General features: G+C 41.0%; 2 protein-coding genes across 2 annotated transcripts in view; one reads left to right on the top strand and one right to left on the bottom strand.

Moving 5' to 3' along the window:
* The window catches only part of SYCP2L (synaptonemal complex protein 2 like), an 82,675-nt gene extending 76,989 nt beyond the window's left edge, over positions 1–5,686 (top strand). Inside the window, exon 29 of the mRNA XM_017891117.1 lies at positions 5,584–5,686. The gene's annotated coding sequence lies outside the window, so the exon portion shown is untranslated. The remainder of the gene's footprint in view (positions 1–5,583) is intronic.
* Positions 5,687–12,667: 6,981 nt separating this feature from the next.
* The window catches only part of ELOVL2 (ELOVL fatty acid elongase 2), a 60,665-nt gene continuing 50,966 nt past the window's right edge, over positions 12,668–22,366 (bottom strand). Inside the window, exons 7-9 of the mRNA XM_017891169.1 lie at positions 18,947–19,071; positions 18,328–18,462; positions 12,668–15,740 (exon numbers count right to left, since the gene is read on the bottom strand). Of these exons, the coding sequence (XP_017746658.1) occupies positions 15,615–15,740; positions 18,328–18,462; positions 18,947–19,071 (386 nt within the window). The 3' untranslated portion in view covers positions 12,668–15,614. The remainder of the gene's footprint in view (positions 15,741–18,327; positions 18,463–18,946; positions 19,072–22,366) is intronic.

Genomic DNA, 22,366 nt, shown 5'->3' with positions numbered 1-22,366 from the left:
ATAATAACAACAACAATAATGACAACAACAACAACCACACCAAAATTCTAAATAAAGTGTTGGCAAACAGAATTTAGCAGCATATTGTCATGAACAAGTGAGATTTATTCCAGGAACGCAAAGATGGTTTGATATTAGGGAATATGCTAATATATTGATTACCAATAGATCTAGGGAGAAAAATCATTATGATTATCTTTATTTCCAAAAGCATTTGAAAATTCTACATCTGTTTTTGAATTTGCATAAAACCTAATAAAATAATAGTGACTAGTTACTCTGTAGTATGATAAATCTCAGCCCAAAAGCCAGTATTCTGCTTAATCGTGAAATTCTAAATGCATTATCACTAACATCAGGACCAATGAATGGGAGATGGAATGACATAAAGGTGTCCATTCTGCCTACATTAGTAAAGGAATTAAATCTACCACTCTCAAAGCCCCAGCAGGGTTATTTTTTGAAACTTGACCAGCTGATTCTAATGTATAAGGACAAGGCGAGGGGAAAAAGTAGATAGAACATGATTGAAAAACAAATTAGAAAAAAGAGTACTGGTACAAGTCCAAAGCAATTAGAAGGGAGTTAATAATGAGTTTCAAATCCGAAATAAACAAAATGGAAACCATAGGAGGAGTAAAACCAAACCTGGTTATTTAGAAAGACTAGATGCATTGAACAAACTTCCACTTCAGACTGATCAAGAAAATAAAATGATAGAGAAGGCACAATTGAAATTTTGAATGAAATGTAGAAATAACCAGTTCATAGAGGCCTTAAAAAGCATAGGAATATATTAGAAACAGCAATATGTCAATAAACTTGAAAACTTAGATGAAATGAATAATTTCCTAGATGAGTGTGAATGAAATGTAGAAATAACCAACTATTCTGTTCTTGGATGCAGTCTCTTTAAGGATAGCAACCCTCCCACCCAGCTGGATTCTTTGAATATTATTTTGTTCATTCTCACAGCTTTTAATAATATGGCTTTTTATACAGATATCCACTTGGGGATTTTCTGTAATTTAGAGGTCTAAAGTAGATTTTGTAAGCAGACCATATCCAAGTACATTTTTATAAGGATGTAATTCTATTTAACTTGAAAGTATAGTAATTACTTTTGCAAAACTTGTATTTAGTTTAATTTTAACTTGAGAGTAAATAGAGTAGGTGATTTTTAAAAAAAAAAAAAAACTGTTTTCATGTCCAAGACTGTGCTTTATTATTTTTGACCTGATAATTCCACTTCTAGGAAATTATCTTAAAGATGAAATTGGACAAATGCAAAGATACATGCGATAATATATATTACAAACTTGATCGTAATAGGGAGATAATGGAAAGTGCCTAGATGCCCAGCTAAATACAGTCGTATGATATGCCATGTAGCCATTACAAAGAAAGATTTAGATGATATTAATTGACGTGAGAAGATGTTTAACAGTAAGTGAAAAGTCGCAAAGTAGCATATATAACAAGATCCCACTTGTATGAAATGTTATATGAGCATGTGCCTGCTCATTACTCAATAAACAACTAAGTCTTTTAGGTGCCAGGGACTGTCTTAGATGCTGGGGTAGAACGATATCCACAGGATCCCTGACCTCATAGTGTACGTTCTATAGGATTGAGTGGTGGTAATAAAGGAAACAGATGAGGATTCATACCTGTGCTAAGAAGGAAAATAGTGGATAAGAGAGAGACTCACAGCGTGGAAGGAGGAAAGGCCAAGTGAAACCTCTCTAAGGATGTGACATTTGAACTGAAATCTGAAGGTTGAGATGGAGCCAGCAGCTTCTGAGGAAGTCCATTTCAGAGGGAATGGCCCAGGCAGAGGTTCTGAGATTAAGTATATTAATATACTAATATACTTAGTATATTCTAAGAATTTAGGGAGGGCCCCAATAGAAGGAGCAAGGGCAGAGTACATAAGATGAAGTTAGGAATGGTGTGGGTGGGGATGGTGGGGGTGGCCCAGGACCTTACAGGCCATGGTAAGGAGTTTGGATTTTATTCCAATTGCAATGAATGGGTAGTGGTCAAAGGACTATTTTCGAAGGCATGTATGTTTCGGGGTGGGGAATTGGATGATATGGGCAGTAGAGAAGAATCTGGAAGGATTGCTGATGGCTTGGATGTGATAGGTGGGAAAAGGCAGGATCAAGGGCAGCTTCTAGGTTTGGGGCTTAAGCAGCTGGGTGGAGACCGGTGTCACTTAAGGAGATGGGGAAGATTGGGAAAGGACCAGTTGATTGGCCGGGGGAGGATAAGGATGGATATGCATCTCACATTCAGGACATGCATTCCATATGTGATTTCAGCATCTGAATGGCATTGTCATGTGGGTAACTGGATATCTGAGACTGAAGCTCATGGCTGGGGGCTGAACGTAGACTGGATGAGTTGACCGAGGGACTCAGTATAGAGAGACAGCCCAGGACAACATTCTTGGGCTACTCCAATGTATTGAAGTCAGGTAGGGGAGATGAAGCCAGCAAGAGGATGAGAAGGAGTGACGAATGAGATAATCAGACTATCACCCCCCTAGACTTTTTGGCTGAGATCAAGTGTGGAGATAACCTGACAGGGGGAGGGCGGTTATGGAGGATGAGAGTTTGCATGTATTTATGTACTTGGATGCGAAGTGAGAGGTCTAGATTCTAAATGGATGTTGTAGAAATGTCAACTGGGTTTATTTCTGTGTGGTGATATTTAAAGTAAATTTAATTTCTATCTTAGGTCATTCTGTGTTTTTACAACTTACTGAAAGATAGGGGGTCGGGCGGGGTGGCTCATGCCTGTAATCCCAGCACTTTGGGAGGCCGAGGAGGGCAGATCACGAGGTCAGGAGATGGAGACCGTCCTGGCTAAAATGGTAAAACCCCATCTCTACTAAAAATACAAAAAATTAGCCGAGTGTGGTGGCACAAGGCTGTAGTCCAAGCTACTCGGGAGGCTGAGGCAGGAGAATCGTTTGAACTGAAGAGGCGGAGGTTGCAGTGAGCCGAGATTGTGCCACTGCATTCCAGCCTGGGCAACACAGTTAGACTCTGTCTCAAAAAAAAAAAAAAAAAAAAAAGAAAAGAAAAAGACAGATCGGAGTTACTTTTGTGTAATAAACAACATAGAAGTTTATAAAGAGTTACATTTTCTTGCTCTCTCCAGCCTTTCCTCTTATCTGTGATCCAGAGATAAACACCTCTTGATAGTTGGAAGTATATTCTTCCAAAGATTTATTCTGATCCTTACACCAGAATATATACAAATATTTACACATGCATACGTATATATGTTTTTGTTTTTGTTTTGAGATGGAGTTTCGCTCTTGTTGCCGAGGTTGGAGTACAGCGGCAGGATCTCAGCTCACGGCAACCTCGTCCTCTGAGGTTCAAGCGATTCTCCTGCCTCAGCCTCCTGAGTGGCTGGGATTACAGGTGCTTCCCACCACACCCAGCTAATTTTTAAAAATATTTTTAGTAGAGACAATGTTTCGCCATGTTGGCCAGGCTGGTCTCGAACTCCTGACCTCAGGTGATCCACCCACCTTGGCCTCCCAAAGTGTTGGGATTACAGGCGTGTGCCACTGCGTCCAGCCTGTAAATATATTTTAATGATATACTAAACATATATTATTCGTTCATTCAGCAATAAAAATAGGACTCGCCTCTTAGGCAGCAATATAGATCTTATTTTTTAATAACTGCAAAATAGTTTATAAACATGCTATAACTTACATATCCTTTTCCCTATAATGGATATCCAGGTTATTTTTAATTATGATTAAAAAAATTTGTAGTGAGTATCTTTGTACATGTATCTTGAATTACATTATTGAGAGGAAAAAAATACTGTTTTCTTTTGAGGACATAGCAATAGCAACAAATCTCCCAATCAAAATAGGACTAAAAGAGGATATTAAAAAAGACGAATCTGGGCTAAGAATACTGGAATAATTCCCAGCTCCAACAGAGACTTGGATTAAATGTGAACTAAATGTGCGTGTTACATTTGGTCACAAGTAACAGAAATTGGACTCTGGCAGCTAAACCAAACAGGGCTTTTATTTTTTCCCCTGTGAAGAGCAGCAGCGTAGTCCAGGGCCAGTGGTACAGGAGCTTTAAATAGTCATTAGGGACCTGGGCTCTTTGAGCTTTCTGCTTTACTGTTCTTTACGTGACTTGGGAATTTTGTAATCACGGCGTGGCTGTTGAGCCTCTAGGTACCTTTTCTACACCCCAGGCAGGAAGAAGGAATTGAGTAAAACTAAAAGGTACAAGATGTGTGCCAACACCGTCCCCTCTTTCGTTTTTTATTCATTTAGTCTATTTTGAGATGAGGCCTTGCTGTGTTGCCCAGGCTGGTCTTGAACTCCTGGGCTCAACTTATCCTCCTGTCTCAGCCTCCCAAAATGCTGGGATTATAAGCATCTGCCACCATGCCCAGCTTCCTCCCTACTTTTTAAAATCAGGGAAGCAGTTTTCCTGGAAGCCCAAGCTGATAGATTTTTGTCTGCATCATAGTGACCAGGACTAGGTCACAGGGCTCACTCTAGTTGCAGGGGAATCTGGACAGGTGAAAATTTGACTGAGTGTGTCACAGCAGTCCCCAAAAGTGAGGGCCTCTGTTAATAAGGAAACGGGGGAGAATAGGTGTTGGATAGGTAACTAGTCATGTCTGTTATACCTGAATTAAATCACACATGCCGCACACAGAAAAAAATGGAGAAATAACTTATGTCGCACAGGTGATTCTGCCATTCTTCTCAATAGGCGTGTGCCCTGGAGTTTGGGTGGGATGGGAGAATCCATTCCCTCAGTTGATACCAGCTCCTACCAGCCTCTTACTTATGAGTATCTAATTGGGCTAATAGGCAGGGCATGGTGGCTCATGCCTGTAATCCCAGCACTCTGGGAGGCCGAGGTGGACGGATCACCTGAGGTAAGGAGTTTGAAACCAGCCTGGCCAACATGGTGAAACCCCGTCTCTACTAAAAATACAAAAATTAGCTGGGTGTGATGGTGCGTGCCTGTAATCCCAGCTACTCAGGAGGCTGAGGCAGGAGAATCGCTTGAACCAGGAGGCAGAGGTTTCATTCAGTAAGCCAAGATCGTGCCACTGCACTCCAGCCTTGCCACAGAGTGAGACTCCATCTCAAAATAATGATAATAATAATAACAATAGGGCTGATTGCCAATCTGTTTATTAACGACATATAGTTTTCCTAGTGTGGCCCTTAAAGTCAGGCCACCCACTTCGTCTGATGCTATAACAGAGAAAGAGCCGTCTTATCTCCAATATCCAACAAAATCACCTGTTATGTTAAACCGTCGAGAGATGGCATGTACATCTTCAGAGTGGCATGTATTGAAGAGGTTTCCGAGGATAACCAGGCAGTTTCTGCCAAGGACACTGGCATGAGCTTTTGACGAACATGTAAGATGCTTCACTGAATACCTGAGTTAGTGAGATGTAGCGGATAAAAAGGAGTGATGCTCATATTGGCTCACAGGGTTCTTAGGGACTAAGAGGAGGACACTTTGGCCTTGACTAATTACTGCTCTCCTTTTCCTTTTCTGCCAGCCTGGGCTGCCTGAAGACGAAGATAAAGAGCAGGGTTACTGCTGGCTCAGGCCACGTTAGCCAGACTTCCATGCTCTGTATGCATTCAGTTTCCTCCCCTCCAAACAGCATCCCTGGGAACTGCTGACTTCAGATAGAATATATGTTGGTAGTTTGCAATTGAGTTATCTATTTGTTCATAAAAATTAACCTTATTAAAATTTGGTCAGATAGTATTAACAGAAAGTTCAGGATGTTAAACAACTTGGAGTGGTGTTGCTTTTTTTTTATAATTTTAAAAGTAAAATGGACTTTTTTTGTTTGAGAAATGTCTTCAAGTTTTGTGTAAATAAAACACTTTAGCAGCATCTGTATAAATACAATTTAATGTATCTCTTGGAAGGAGAAATTTGAGTTGAAGATGATGAAGATAGCTCAGGTAAAAATGGCTTTACATTTTTTTAATTGATTAATTAATATTTTTTGAGACAGTCTCACTCTGTGGCCCAGGCTGGAGTGCAGTGGCGTGGTCTCGGCTCAGTGCAACCTCTGCCTCCCAGGTTCAAGCGACTCTCTGCCTCAGCCTCCCAAGTAGCTGGGATTACAGATGCGTGCCACCACGCCCAGCTAATTTTTGTATTTTTAGTAGAGATGGGGTTTCACCATCTCGGCCTGGCTGGTCTTGAACTCTGGACCTTGTGATCCACCCACCTCGGCCTCCTGAAGTGCTGGGATTACTGGCATGAGCCATCGTGCCCAGCCTGTGATATGTTTTGAAAATAAACTTATTAGGAGGTCTCATTTGATCTGCAAATATTCTCATTTCTCCAGCACTTCAACAAAGTGTCACCTTTAGCGGGGGAGAAATATTCATCATGTCGTTATTAATTACTAAATGCTCTAGTGAAGTCTGAGTGGATGAAGTTGCACATACAGTTAAGCATTTGAATTTATTTTGGAAAAATGAAGCCTACATAATTTAAGGCCATCTACAAAGTAACTTTGTTCATGACTGGATAAGTGAAGTGAAAGACTACAGACTGAATACTTTATTCATTATATAATAAAACTTAGTTGCATTATGGAGGTTATTAATTTACAGTTTAATTTGTCTAAAATAATGTTTATCAGTCCAGTTTTGCCATCTTTTCTTCTAATATTTTTTTTTTTTGAGATGGAATTTCGCTTGTGTTGTCCAGGCTGGAGTGCAACTGCCTGATCTCAGCTCACTGCAACCTCCCTCTCCCAGGTTCAAGTGATTCTCCTGCCTCAGCCTCCTGTGTAGCTGGGATTACAGGCGCACAGCACTACTCCTGGCTAATTTTTGTATTTTTAGTAGAGACGAGGTTTCACCATGTTGGCCAAGCTGGTCTCAAACTCCTGACCTCAGGTTATCTGCCTGCATTGGCTTCCCAAAGTGCTGGATTACAGGCATGAGCCACCGTGCCCAGCCAAGAGCACTTATTTTTTATGTCCAAAAACATGAATGAGGTTAACTAACTTCATTTCATTTAGGTATATCCAGTTCAGGGCTCACAGTTTCTCATGACCTGAGAGTGTATGGATTTCAGTGCCATTACATGGACTGTCTTCACTGAAGTACATCTGAAGAATTTATATGACTTCCAGTACCTAGTGAGCATATTTTTGAGCACTGTTCTCTACAAACCCTTGAGTTAGCTGATGTGGAGGATGTTAGGATGGATACGACACTATCTTAGCTGCAAGGAACTTAGTCTAGAGAGGACAGTAAGACACCCAGGTCACTGTAAATCAAGGCTCTGTGTGACAAGTGCCAAAATGAAGTGTAAACTGAGCACCATCAGGATTATGAGGAGGTAGAAGTCATTTTTGTTGGGGTGAGCAGGATGGCTTCGTGGAGGAGAGGTATCACTTGAAATAGATCTTGAAGGATGAAGGAGTTTTTTTCTAGGATTAGGAAAGGGATGCCTCCATGAACATAAGAACAGAGATGAAAATGCAGAATTTGAGGCTGTAATACTATGGAATATTAGTGGGAATTAAATTTGGCTAGGCCCAAACTAAAGTGTCTTTACCAGCTTGATTGGGAGGACTTTATTCTGTAGGTAAGAAGAAGCCACTGAAGACGTCAGGAACACAGTGGTTTTGGAAGATTAATCTGGTAGCAGTATGAAGGCTGCATTCAATACACTGGGAGAGGTTACTGTTGCAATAAAGGCCTCAACTAAAACAGGACTGGGAATGAAAAAGAGGGGACAGAGATGAGAGGCTATGGTAGGTGTAAGATTTAAAGAGCTGATTTTGAGGATGAGTTGATGGAAGTTGCAAAAACCATGAGCTTGGGATATTGGGGACATCTCTTTGAAAATACTCACCAGAGAGGCTGTATTCCACATTGTCTTCTTCAGGGAATCCTTATAGCACTTCCTGTGTGCCATGTGCTGTGCTCGGTGCCATGGATTCAATGTGATTTTGCCCCTGTCTGCAAGGAGTGGCAGTCTAATGGGGAGACAGACCTCAGTCCAACACTTCCACAGAGAAACAGGAAAACAGCCTGGGGAGTGCTGTGCCAGGTGGTGTGTGAGCTGCTCAGGCCTGGAAAGGCAGGGCGGGGTGGCAGGATGCAGGAATTGATGTGCTTTTCCAGGCAACACGGAGAGAAGGCTGGACCAGGAGGCATTCTGGAGATGCTGACATCCAGCCCTCAGGGAAAAAGAGCAGTGTCAGCTTCCTCACCTTGACCCTGGGGACTGAGCCAACCTTTGGGCCCATTCCCAGCTCTGCACTCAGGCTCCCTTCCTTTTTGACTCACTTGTAGCAGGGAACAGCCCTGTAGCTACCCCAGCAGACTCTGTTGCCATCTGTGGCCTCAGCCTCATTTGTCATTTTGGGTGTTCCTCTGTGCTCTGACCTTCCGTCCTCCGAGCAGCTCCCCTGAGGATTTGCTTTGCCCTCAGGCAGCAGATGAACTCCTGGCTTTTGTATTTGGAACCTCAGCTGACCAGGCCTGCATGAACCACCCTCCCCTCTTGACTCCTTCCCCATCCTTCTTCCTGTGACAAAGACCGAGGCCTATTTTTTGCAGGGTTCAGGGCTCTAGTAGACTGCTTTCAGGGGGATTTGCTAGAGACCATAGATGACTATAGGGAAGTGTCTTATTTCCTGTATTGTCATTAAGTTTTTATTGAAATCTATGGTTTAAAACTTTTAAATTTTAGATTCAGGGGTATATGTGTAGGTTTGTTAAAGGGCATACTGTGTGATGCTGAGGTTTAGGCTTATGTTGACCCTGTCACCCAGATAGTGAGCATAGTACCCAATAGGAAGGTTTTCAATCCCCCCACCGCTGTCTTTTGGAGCCCCCGGTGTCAGTTGTTCCCATCTTTATGTCCATGTGTACTCAAGGTTTAGCTCCCACATGTAAGTGAGAACATGTGGGATTTGGTTTTCTGCCCCTGCATTAATTTGCTTAGGATAATGGCCTCCAGCTGCTTCCGTGTTGCTGCAAAGGACATGATTTCATTCTTTTTTATGGCTGTGTATATATACCACATTTTCTTTAGCCAATCCACTGTTGATGGGCACATGGGTTGATCCCGTGTCTCTGCTATTGTGGATAATGCTGGATAAACATACGAATGCAGGTATCTTTTTGGTAGAACAATTTATTTTCCTTTGGGTAGATACGCAGTGGTGGGATTGCTGGGTTGAATGGTAATCCAGGCTTCTGTTCTTTGAGAAATCTCCAAACTGCTTTCCACAGGGGCTGAACTAATGGACATTCCCACCAACAGGGGATAAGCATTCCCTTTTCTCTGCAGTCTCGCCAGCATGTTGTTGTGGGCATTTTTCCCTGTGGTGACAAAGGCACCTGAAGCATCCCCTGCCCCTGCCCCATGAGCTGAGCAAGGGGCCAGCTTCTTTCTTACTGCTTCCTCCTCCCCCATCTCAGCTGCAGTCACTCAGATGCTCCTGGAAGTATTCAACACATACACCCCTTAGCTCTTCCTCCCTCTCAGCAACTACTGTAACTGCTCCTTCACATCCCTAGTTCATAGGAAGGATTTTCATGTGGCTTGCTTGATCATTGTTTTTCTTTGACTTCCCATTCATTCTAAAGGCCCCTGCAATTTGCCAACTGCCTCTCAAGGACCAAATTCAGTGCCTTTTTTTTTTTTTCCTTCACTAGTTGCTCACCTTGCTGCCTTGCAGCATTTTACCGTTTAAATATTCTCTTTTTCCTTGGCTTCCAGGACACCACTTTCTTTGAAGTCTATTTGAATTCTTCACCCATCTAAACTGACCTCTGGCATTACTTCCTTTAGGGATGTTTCTCTGGCAAGGTTTTTTTTTTTTTTTTTTTTTTTTTTTTTTTTTTTTTTTTTTTTTTTTTTGAGCGGGAATCTCACTCTGTCACCCTGGCTGGAGTGCAGTGGTGTGATCTCGGCTCACTGCAACCTCTGCCTCCCGGGTTCAAGTAATTCTCCTGCCTCAGCCTGCCAAGTAACTGGGATTACAGGCATACACCACCACGCTTGGCTAATTTTTGTAGTTTTGGTAGAGATAAGAGTTCACCATGTTGGCTAGGCTGGTCTCGAACTCTTGACCTCGTGATCTGCCTGCCTTGGTCTCCCAAAATGCTGGGATTACAGGCATGAGCCACTGTGCCCAGCCTCAATACTTATTTTATAACTAAATGTTTATCTACTTTCCTAGACTGTGAACTCTGAGAACAGATATTTCATCTGGATCATTCTGTATCACTACCACGATACGTAGTGCTGGACAAGATTTGATCAATTTTTCAACTGAATATAACTATTTCCAGAGTTTATCAAACTCCGTAAATCTAAACTAGCTTTAAAAGAATAGAAGCTCGTAGCTGGGTGCGGTGGCTCACACCTGTAATCCCAGTACTTTGGGAGGCAGAGGCGGGCAGATCACGAGGTCCGGAGATTGAGACCATCCTGGCTAACACGGTGAAACCCCGTCTCTACTAAAAATACAAAAAGATTAGCGGGCATGGTGGCAGGTGCCTGTGGTCCCAGCTACTCAGGAGGCTGAGGCAGAATGGCGTGAACCTGAGAGGCGGAGCTTGCAGTGAGCCGAGATTGCGCCACTGCACTCCAGCCTGGGGGACAGAGCAAGACTCCGTCTCAAAAATAAAAAAAAAAATAGAAGCTGGTTCTACATGAACTGCCTTACGTACAGTGCTTCCATCTTTCAGTGAAGTCTGCAACATCTATCATTTGTTTCTAGGGCCACTGCCGATAAGTCTGTGTTTCATCTCCCTCTAAGTGTATCATATGGGCCCAGGTAAAACCGTATAGACTTTCTCCTTTTGTTGTTCAGTGTGTAGGCATCACAAATTCAAATGCCTTCAGGGGCCAGCCAGGTTAATAGGCTGAATAAAAAGGATGAGTGGGCCAGGTTCGGTGGCTCACACCTGTAATCCTAGCACTTTGGGAGGCTGAGGCGGGCAGATCACCTGAGGTCAGGAGTTCGAGACCAGCCTGGCCAACATGGCAAAACCCTGTCTTTACTGGAAAAAAAAAAAAAAATTAGCTGGGAGTGGTGGCACATGCCTATAATCCCAGCTACTCGGGAGGCTGAGGCAGAGGTTGCAGTGAGCTGAGATCACGCCATTACACTCCAGCCTGGCCAACAGAGTGAGACTCTGTTTCAAGAAAAAAAAGAAAAAGGATGAGTGATGGTGACTGTGGCAAATATAAGAGAAAATGCCCATCTCAAGGCATACAGGTAGCTATACACTATGGCACACGCAACATCAAGGGATGTGTGACAAGCTTCCCCTTCCTCAGCCTACCAAATGTGATTTGGTCACGAACACTTTCAGAACAGGCTCCCGGTGGGCTGCTCGTAAGATCCACAATGACTGCATTTACCAATTGGTCAATGAGGGTACAGATTACAGATTTCCTTGTCCTCTCAGTGTTATTCCAGTGTTCTGCAGTGCCATTTAAGATGGAAAAATGACCTACAAATCAATAGCTTTGTCTTTTCCCCCCCTACGACTGAAAGCTATGTTTTACTGAAGGTCAAGGAATCCTGAGGTGACTGTAGTTAGTCTCCTAGGAGTGATTATTTCCTTGCATACCCTGGAGAGAAACTCTTCCTTAAATATGGAAATGTAATTTGTCTTGGAAGAAAGCCTGCTATAACAAAAACACATGCTGAGAATCTTTTCTTTACATAAAGAAATTAAGAGGCTTATTTATGTGAACGCTTGTTGTATATGCAGTTCTTTTAGTTTGTGACAAGTTATTAGGCTTGCCATAGAGACATAGGATTTATCTTTTATTTTTAAACACAAAAGTTTTATTAAGTTCCACCCACCATTTAAAATAACAAAGGGAAGGCTCCTTTTTAAAATGTTAACCTCCCACCCCAAACTCTAGCTCCCATTCAGATAGTTAAAATGAAGACTTCTCCCATTCCCTGTTCCCCCCCTGCCCTTCCTTAAAATCTACCCTGTCCCATCTGTCACTATCCAGGAATTTAAGCAATTTTGTAATCAGACTTTAAGCACATCTTTTGTAGTTTTCTTTAGGACCTGTCTCTCATTATACTATCACATTCAAAACTCTACTCTCTACACTGACAAAACGCCAACCTGTGGTCCTGCCCCTGGCCTCTGCTCTCCCAGGCAGCCTCACAGTCAGGCCTCACTCACCTCCTGAGCTGAGCTGACCACGATCTCTCCCGGGCAGGCACTCTCCGAAGGGCATCCTGGGTTTCAGCGCATTGCACGACGTCGCTCCAGCCTAACATTTTCTCTTCAAACAAATGCAGTGCTCCTCCCCAGGTGGTTTTATATAGCAATTTGTTTGTTTATTATTGCCTTTATATCCTCTGCTAACCTTAAATTTTTCTTGTGAATGGCCTTTTTTTGAAATAGCTTAACTTGGTATGTGAATAGAATGTAAAGGTAATGATATAACCCATTGCTCACTGAAACAAGAGAAGAATTAATGTCTGAAATTCATTGCTAAAATAATGCCTTGTTGTAAAAATAACCCCCAAGTGACAGGTCATTTCGAGTACCATGCAGGCATACATTTTAACTGCTTTGAACCAAATAAAACTCGCAACATGCATTTAGTGTAAAAATCAATTTATTATACAACAATCATAGAGAATGCTTTTATCTACAAAGAAAATGGCTTCTCCAGCCTCCCTGTCCACTCCATTCATGATACTATGTTCTTAAGATATAATTACTTTCAAATGAAAACAAAATGATATCCATATTTTCCAAATAAGGAAGTCCCCAGAAACAGTCACAAAACGATATGGAAATATGGAAAGAACTAAAATGGACTCTTAGATACAAAAGGCTGTTCTGCCCATCACAGTAAATACTGTTTTGCCTTAAAATAAAAATAAAAATAAAATTTCTCAAATGCAGGGGTGAGGACTTTACCCCGTAACATGCCTAAATAGTTCAATATATGATTTTAATGGCTTGACAACTGCTATGTTTAATTCCATTCAGTTAACATTCTATTTTGTTAGTTTAAAAAACTGGGGGAATTATTAATAGATATGCTTTACAGTATTTAACTATTTTCATTCCCATGGGTAAGAAGAAATTTGAGAGAAAACATTTTCCATTTTCTTCTTTAATAGATTGTAGAAATATTAATTTTCAATAGTTTTAGAAAATCACATTAAGCATTTTGGTTTTTTGAAGTTGCAACACTTAACAACAGGTGAAAATGTTTACCTGGTTTATTTTTTGTGGTTAAGATTTTATAACTCTGTATTTTTTAAATTAGCCCTTGAATGGTTTAAGGCTATACGTGTTTTATGAAGCTTCTCTTGAATTAAAGACCAAATTGGAAATGCACATCGTGAATGAAACCTCTCTCTAGTCTCTGGCATTAGTTTGCAAGTATAAACTACCCACATTTTTCACTTTCATCGGAGAGGTTTCAAGCTGCCTTGTAGTTCAAGCTGCTTGACTCTCTGCTGGAGGACAGCTCCCTCCTTGCCATACAGATACGAAGTCCTGGAAAACATCCAAAGTGGCAGGTATGCTGTGCCCTGAGACCCCAGGGCCTCACTGGCAAGTAAGAATAAGCGGAATGTGATGACCACTGAGTATATTAGACCAGTCTGTCTTCCAAGTCTCATTTTCACTTGGAATGCACTTTGGTCAGAGATTTTAGCCTGTATTTGAGACCTAAACTGAACTAAGGTCCAATTTTTCCAAAGGGCTTTCTCCTTGGTCCAACTTGTGTTTTGTCACAGAGGAGCCCTAACAGTCATGCTTGAAGCTAGCCCTTGTTTTAAAATGAATTGCTGGGAGAGAACAAGACAGTACAGTTAGAAGGTGATGCAAGATGGAAGTGGTGATGAAGCACCCTAGAGCAAGTCAGTTTCAGAAAATGATTTAGAAAGATAAATGGAAGAGTCAGGGGCATCAGACAGGAGACATCTGTTCAACAGAAATGGGCTGGCCGCACTGAAGGGAAGGAAGCAGGTGCAGTGCATCACCCTCGAGACTAAGCATTAGGCACCTTCCAAAAAATACGCCCAGATCCTAAATGCCCAAAGTTTAAAACTAGCGCTCAAAGGGGAAAAAAAGCCAAGAGAGAAAGGCACTCTGGACGGTAATGAGTGGGGACGGTGGTGGAAATGCCTTTCTGGTGTGCGTGTATTTGATGTCAGTGTCAGGACCTAAAAACTTATTTAAAAAAATAAGGTAGGAGAGAAGATGAAGTGTCTTCATCGAAGTTGGCAAGTTTTATTTTATAGGGTATACATTAATCTTCAAAAAAATCTTCAGAAAATATTCTTTGTTTCCGTTCTTGGTAGAGTTTAGCAGTAAGTAACAGCCCTGCACTTATGGAGAAAGGAAATACTCAATATTTTTGTCTGCTTTTGTGCTTGCTTCTCAGTAGAGATCGCATATACCTGAGCGGGGAACGGGAGTGCTGAGTTTGCCAAACTGACATTTTTTATCGTGGCTCATTACCAGCCCACGGCTCAGTGCTGGAATCTTTCAAGCTACTCCATGTTTTCCTCCCAGCTTCAAAACTTAACCTGCAAAGTGACAACAGGTATCTGAGGTAATATTCAAAAGTAGGCTCACAAAAAAGAGTTGACGGATTCAGTGCCTATTTTGCTCCCATCACTCTGCTAATTCTGATTTATACATATTCGAGCAGCATGTGTGTTCAAAGAAAGAGGTCGGAGTGGACTCCAGTCCTTGCTCAGAATGGAAATGGGCAGCCAGATTTGTACACTGCTTGTGATGTGGAGCATGGCATCTTTAGTAACCTAGGTTGACTGGTACAGGAGGGAGACATGAACAGATGAATGATTAGGGAAACAGATGAACAATCCTATCCAAAGCCCCTGAATTATGAAAATCTTGCAGAAGCATTTTTTTTCTCCTTAAAATAACTAATATTTAAAATAAAAGAAATACCAATTGCATTACCATATCACTAAATTTAGAATCAGGAGTGGTTATGGGAATTTGATAGACAAGACTCTGGCTTAGAGAAGTTTTGCTAGATTTTTCTGTCTTCTGTGTATGATCCCATTTTAATATTTTCCAGGGTTGATTGCTAAAGGAACAAATGGAATGATTATGCACTGGTAATTATTGCTTAATATAGATTAGAACATACCCTGTATTTAGAATATAATTAACATTTTGTTGTAAACATTTTAATCTGCACAAAACTCTTTTTATTTGGAGACTTTCTGTGAGAAACCATGCTCCACGTTTCCTGGCTGTGTATGCGTATAAGGCGTTATAAGGACAGCTTCTGGCGAAAGGTTCAGTCTGTGGGAGGGAGGGAGGGAGAAGCTGCACCAGTTGAGGTCCTCAGAGGTCGGCATCACCTCAATGCTGATCAAAGCATTCAGGGAACAGATTCACCTAATCGCAATATATTAATACATTCTGGGTACAAATGATTTATAAACTCAAAAGAAATTAGTTTATCCTAAAACATGTAACTTTCAATTCAGTCTTTGCTTTAAAACAAGCGAATCTGTTAGGCTAGTATATGTGCTTTTTCTGTTACTCATTTTTATTGTGCTTTCTTGTTCATCACTCCATTCGCTGCAGAGAAGTAGGCTTTAGAAAAACCATTCTTCACTTCTTTCCCTGCAGGTGGCTCCTGCATATCTTTCTTCATTGGCTTTTTTCGGTATGTCTGTTGGATGTGTATATTTTGAAGAGAAAAATAAAGAGATTATTTAATAAGACCTTGTCTTTAACATTGCATATAGTTAAAACAGTATGTGATTTTGTTGGATGCTGGATTTTCTGTTTTTGTTTTTGTTTTTTTGAGACAGAGTTTTGATCTGTCGCCCAGGCTGGACTGCAATGGCGCGATCCCCATGCACTGCAACTTCTGCCTCCCAGGTTCAAGTGATTCTCCTGCCTCAGCCTCCCGAGTAGCTGGGACTACAGGCGCACACCACCATGCCCGGCAAATTTTTGTATTTTTAGTAGAGATGGGGTTTCATTGTGTTGCCCAGGCTTGTCTTAAACTCCTGACCTCAGATGATCCATCCGCCTCGGCCTCCCAAAGTACTGAGATTACAGGCATGAGCCACTATGCCCAGTTGGGTGCTGGATTTTCTAATACGATTTCATGTTTGTAATATTAATTTTAAACTTCTGGTTAAAGATTAAAAATAGGGTAAAGACCAAAACAAATGCATGTATTTCAATGAATATTAGAGGTCAGGATTTGTATATTCTGGGGTTAGCATCCAAAGTATTCTGCGTTAGTTGCTCACTTGGAAAGATAAAACTTTAAAAAATAATTCAAGTGAAAAAGTGCTGTTATTTTAAAAGTACCAATACCTGGGGTTCTGGCTTGGTCTAGTTTTTGGCATATCCTTCCTATTCTGACAAAATACCTGATCTCTCATCTCATTTTACTTTTTTTTTTTATTTTAAAAAAGCAATAGTATTAACAAGGGTCCAGACTTCAATTATATGCTTGACTTCAGAACTAAGATTCAGTTTGAACCAGCATGTAGGGCTAAGGCTTTGAATGCCATTACCTACTTTTGCTGGGCTATGCGATTCTCTTCAGTCTTCAACACCATGCACCAAATCACTCCCTTAGCTTCCCTTTAACACTCAGCTTGTTTTGGGAAGGTGGGGGCAGGGGTTTGCGCACCTGCACATAGCTTTGTTTGGTCTCGTCGTTGATTACTTCTTTGGAAATCTTCAAAGGAAACCTTTATCTCTTATAAAAGACAACGCCTAGTCCAATTTCAGAAATACAAGACCTGAAAAGCTGTCAAAATTCCGTTCCCACTGTTCTGCACTGTATAAAACCACTATGGGGATGTGCACAGTGGCTCACACCTGTAATCCCAGCACTCTGGGAGGCCAAGGTGGGCGGATCACCTGAGATCAGGAGTTCAAGACCAGCCTGACCAACATGGAGAAACCCTGTCTCTACTAATAATACAAATTAGCCAGGCATGGTGGTCCACGCCTGTAATCCCAGCTACTTGGGAGGCTGAGGCAGGAGAATCACTTGAACCCAGGAGGCAGAGGTTGTGTTGAGCCGAGATCGCGCCATTGCACTCCAGCCTGGGAAACAAGAACAAAACTCCATTTCAAAAAAATAAATAAAAATAAAAACCACTATGGGTTAACTTTCAGCAAATGCAAGCTAAAAAATAAAGCACTTTCTTATTTGTCTGAAAAAAATACACAGTTGAATACAATTTCAAAAGTACAGTTTTGAATATAAATGTACTTTTTTTTTTTAAACGAAGCTTTCCATTTCCCCAGCCCACAAAAGAGAGCAATTTAAAATCTACATCCACCTGAGGCCTCTTCTCTGTTAGAGCTTTCATCTGTTCTTGTACAATAGCGTGGCTTTTAAATTGCATTTGGAAGCTGTCTTCCATTTAAATTGTTAATTAAAAGAAAATGACACTTGATAAAGAAAAGTCAGTGTGACCTTTCCACTCTGGTTTGCCTTAAAGGAATTTTTTTTCCAAAGGAACAGTGAGCCTGCAACATCAGGGTAGCTGAGAAGGAAACAATTTTAAATATGAAATTCAATACATTAAAAACATTGAAGAAGCCCCTGCTTTGCTCCATTCACATTTCCTGGATCTGTCTTACTATACACAGTTTTAACTTTCAGATGTCAGACTTTGGTAGCATGGTACAAATACATACTGCAAATTGAGAAATGTATACATAATCCAATGATATTTTTGATAAAATGTTATGTGCATGCATTGAAAAATGTTTTTTTAAACACCCACTAGACTATTAACTGTAATTACACTTCGAGGAGGAGGGTGTGGACAGAGAGGTTAGGAATACAAATTTCACTTTGTGTATCTGCTACCTGAATTTATCTACAAGCATGTCTACTATAATATTTAATCAGTAAAATTAAATATATAATGTAAAAGTGCATGATCTAGGCCGGGCACGGTGGCTCACGCCTGTAATCCCAGCACTTTGGGAGGCCGAGGTGGGCGGATCACCTGAGGTCAGGAGTTTGAGACCAGCCTGGCCAACATGGCGAAACCCCATCCCTACTAAAACTGCAAAAATTAGCCAGGCCTCTAATCCCAGCTACTCGGGAGGCTGAGGCAGGAGACTCGCTTGAACCCGGAAGATGAAGGTTGCAGTGAGCCGAGATCACGGCACCGCACTCCAGCCTGGGCAATGAGAGTGAAACTCTGTCTCAAAAAAAAAAAAAAGTGCACAATCTGTTATATTTTACTGCTGAACATTTACATTCCACATACCTGAACGTAAAAATTTAGGAAGAGGATGACTAATGTCAGCATATAAGATGACTGGAAGATGAGACAGCCGAAGGGGAAGCCGCACGGTTTCAGAACGGCGCTCATGGTGTGCGTGATGGTGAGCACGAACTGCACCTGGGGACGGCAGAGAGGGCATCTCTGTGAGCGAGCCAGGCTGTGCCACACAGACACTGCGGCCAAGCTTGATCAATTCAGAAATGAACTCCTAGGACTCTCAGAATTATGTAGGAACAAAACAAAGATGCTGAAGCAGCCCCCTCATCCAGAAATCTTATTTGAAATTAGTATGTAAAATTGCCCATTATTTCCACATGGAAAAGTCACAGTTAAAATTATTTAGACAAAAAGGATTTAACTTACACATTAATTTGAAAAGTATTCATCTACGTGTCAAAGCAAGGAACTTTCCATTATAAGCTAATTGCATACACAAAGGGCATTTTAACACAAAAAGTTTAATTCTTAAAAGGCCAATTTTGGAAAAAACATAGGCAGCCTCATCACACATCAAAAGCCCTCTGACTTCTAAGACAGATTTCTATTTCCTTTCCTCATCCATGAGCCACACAGAGAAAAGCTAAAAGAGGGGACAACATACCAGCTGAGCCTGTGTGAGGTATTTCTTCCACCAAAGATACTTGTGCATAGATGGAAACACAGAAAGTCCATAGTAGGAGTACATAAGAATGTGGATAAAACTGTTCAGTGTTGGTCCGAAGAAACCTATAAAAGTACAGTATAAAAATCACTATTCTTCCAGAAAGGATTGCTCACTCTTCTTTGTCAAGTGAGAGTCTTTTTCTGCATCATAATTGAAAATGAATCGCACATATGACATGATCATATAACAAAATCCACGCTAATCCCCCAATGACTGTGTGAGTTCCAAGATTCAGCAAAAACTCCACGATAGAAGGACTAGCCTGGCATGGTTTTTCAGAATGCCCCACACACAGGGAATGCCTTATCTACAAGGTTTTACTGTCTCTTTAACTGTCACTGTCAGCTACTTAGGGAGGAAAAGAAATACTAGCTTAAAGCTGTTGGCAGAATTCCTCTAAAATAGAATTGTCTTTGCTTTAGCTAAACCTTTGATAAGACATATTGACTGTAGAAAGAGCCTTTTGTACATGGCTGAACAGGGTGCTAGAGAGACAAAATATATTGCTTTCATAATTAAGTAAATAAATTCTGTCTGAAAGACACTTATGGACCAGGAGGTGCTGGAGAAAGAATGAGAGACAGAGAAGGCTGGGGCGGAGGAGAAACTGGCCAGCGAGACCTTCCCAGTGACTGGCCATCGCAGGGACTTTTAGGATGTAAAATCCAGGCCTCTGCCATCAACCTCATGAAACATCTCTGTAACTGCCTCCACCATGGGTGAATAAGGCTTCAGGAAACCATGAAGAAAGGGTGATGTTCCCTGCTGGGTCAGCTAAGCATTGAAAGGATTCAGCTGCAAGAGGTGAGATGCCACAGATGCATCACTTGTTGGAAATAAGGAAACTCAGTGTTGTGAGGATTTCATCAGTACATGAAAGTGCTTAGAACAATGCTTGGCACAAAGTGAATGCTCTTCAGCTGTCAGCCTGGGATCCAGATGGCTGTTCTGTGAGCTATCCTGTGGTGGGAGAGACTGTGGCATTAGAGGGCCATTCATTGGCTATGTCCCCTTGGAGACATTGCTTTGACTGTAAATTTTTATTTTCTTACCTGGAAAATAGGTATAATAATAACTAGCTCTTAATTGGGATGAAATTAACGGAGATAATATATGAATTAAAAAGCACCGCACATATGCTGGCTAATAAATCAATTTAAATTCTCTAGCCTGGTTCTTTAATCCTAGATTAGTGATCTGGATAGCTAAATGTAAATTAATAAATAAGAAACAAAAGGTACAATAGCATGCATAGAATAAATTCTCAACCAATACTGGCTGAAATAAACTGTTATGGCACTTGAATTTATATGAAAACACCGAGTTTCAGACTACCAAGCAGCATAGTATTAGTGGTATTTCTTTACCCACATGACTTTTCATTTCCATCAATTAATGAACCATGAGTAGTTGTTGCTTATAATGTTTGACTCCTGTGGAAATTCAGCACCTTCCACAGTCACCATTTCACTGTGATACAGATTAAGGCATTTCAAAAAATTGAAAGTCTGCTCTGGTAGGTCACATCAAGTATCATTTTTCTAATATTCTTAAGCAGAAATTGTCACAGTATTCATGGAACTACGTCTTTACACAGTGATGATTTGGGTTTTAGATGCTTAGTGACTTGTAATGAAACTTGACAATCATAAAAATACTTAACCTTGGTAATTCTCCTCTAAGATTGATTATAGTTGTCCTTCCTTAATAACTAAACTCAAGAAATGGATCTCTATCCATCTAGGACAGCGATCAATTGTTTCTTTCTTCCCCCTGCACTCCCAGCAGTTTCCTCCCTCACACTCCAGTTGTCATTTGTACCTTCACAGTCACTGACACTCCAAATATGCCCGGGCACTTTTTCCCCTAATATCATCTCTACAAGATCCTCAATCCTAGAACAAAGTCATTCTGACTTAAGTTTTACATGTTCTGATTTTTCATATAGTATTTTTAAATTATTGAGTACAAGACAGTATAAAACAGAAAGTACTGGCTGGGCGCGGTGGCTCAAGCCTGTAATCCCAGCACTTTGGGAGGCCGAGATGGGCGGATCACAAGGTCAGGAGGTCGAGAACATCCTGGCTAACACGGTGAAACCCCATCTCTACTAAAAGTACAAAAAACTAGCCGGGCAAGGTGGCGGGCGCCTGTAGTCCCAGCTACTCGGGAGGCTGAGGCAGGAGAATGGCGTAAACCCGGGAGGCGGGGCGGAGCTTGCAGTGAGCTGAGATCTGGCCACTGCACTCCAGCCTGGGCGACAGAGCGAGACTCCGTCTCAACAACAACAACAACAACAACAACAACAACAACAACAAAAAACAGAAAGTACTGTTCCCTATAGCTCAGTGCATCTCAAACTGTAGGTCATAACTGACCCATTAGTGAATGGTGAAGTCAATGCAGTGAGAATGGTCATCAACTCTTTGTAAAAGTGAAACAAGATTTAACAAATATATACTGTGCATCATACAGAGCCAGGGTAAATACTGTTTCATCAAATATCATACAAAATATAGAAATATGAATGAGGGCCAGGCATAGTAGCTCACACCTGTAATCACAGCACTTTGGGAGGCTGAGTGGGGAGGATTGCTTGATCCCAGGAGTTCAAGACCAGTCTGGGCAACACAGACCCTGTGTCTACACTTTTTTTTTTTTTAAATAAAAGTGTGCTTTATTATAAGGAAAATTTAAATATAACCAACAATACTGACAATAATGTAATCGGCATTTATAGCCTTGGTCAAAGTTCTTTATTAAACTGGCATTTGTTTGCTGTTCCATGAATAGTTAACAATTAGTTTGTGCAACAAAATAGGTGACTTGAAAAAGTGAGTAAGAATATAGAATTATGAACCAGGAATCAGGGGTTCTTTTGTGTTTTTTCTTGTTTAACAAACACGGCTTTTAAAATAAAATCTGAAATATAAAACAAGTCATCTTCATGTAAAGAGCTCTCTTTTCCTACAAGAAGGTTTTGCAAAAATGTTAAACAGTGTTCTAAAATGTGGCTGAAGTTATACTTTACATACTTTAACTTCTTATATATACATTGTCCAGTTAACATAACCACGTTTTCATATATAAGTGGGACCATAAACATTCTTTAATAAGACAACACTAGCACAGAGTAATTTTACCCATGTATATATATTCATTTGAAACCTGTTTCCCAAAATGAAATCAATCATTTAAAAGCAAACAACTGCTTGGAATTAATGCCTCTAGACATTGGGTTGTGGGGCCTAGAAATCATGTAAGAGTATATTGCTTTGGTTGAATATAATTAAATTCATCTTATGTCTACACTTTTTTTTTTTTTTTTGAGACAGAGTCTGGCTGTGTCTCCCAGGC

Source organism: Rhinopithecus bieti, unplaced genomic scaffold (genome assembly GCF_001698545.2).
Source record: "Rhinopithecus bieti isolate Rb0 unplaced genomic scaffold, ASM169854v2 scaffold_19939, whole genome shotgun sequence".
NCBI classification, from domain to species: Eukaryota; Metazoa; Chordata; class Mammalia; order Primates; family Cercopithecidae; genus Rhinopithecus; species Rhinopithecus bieti.
This window is presented reverse-complemented; position numbering and strand designations above follow the sequence as displayed.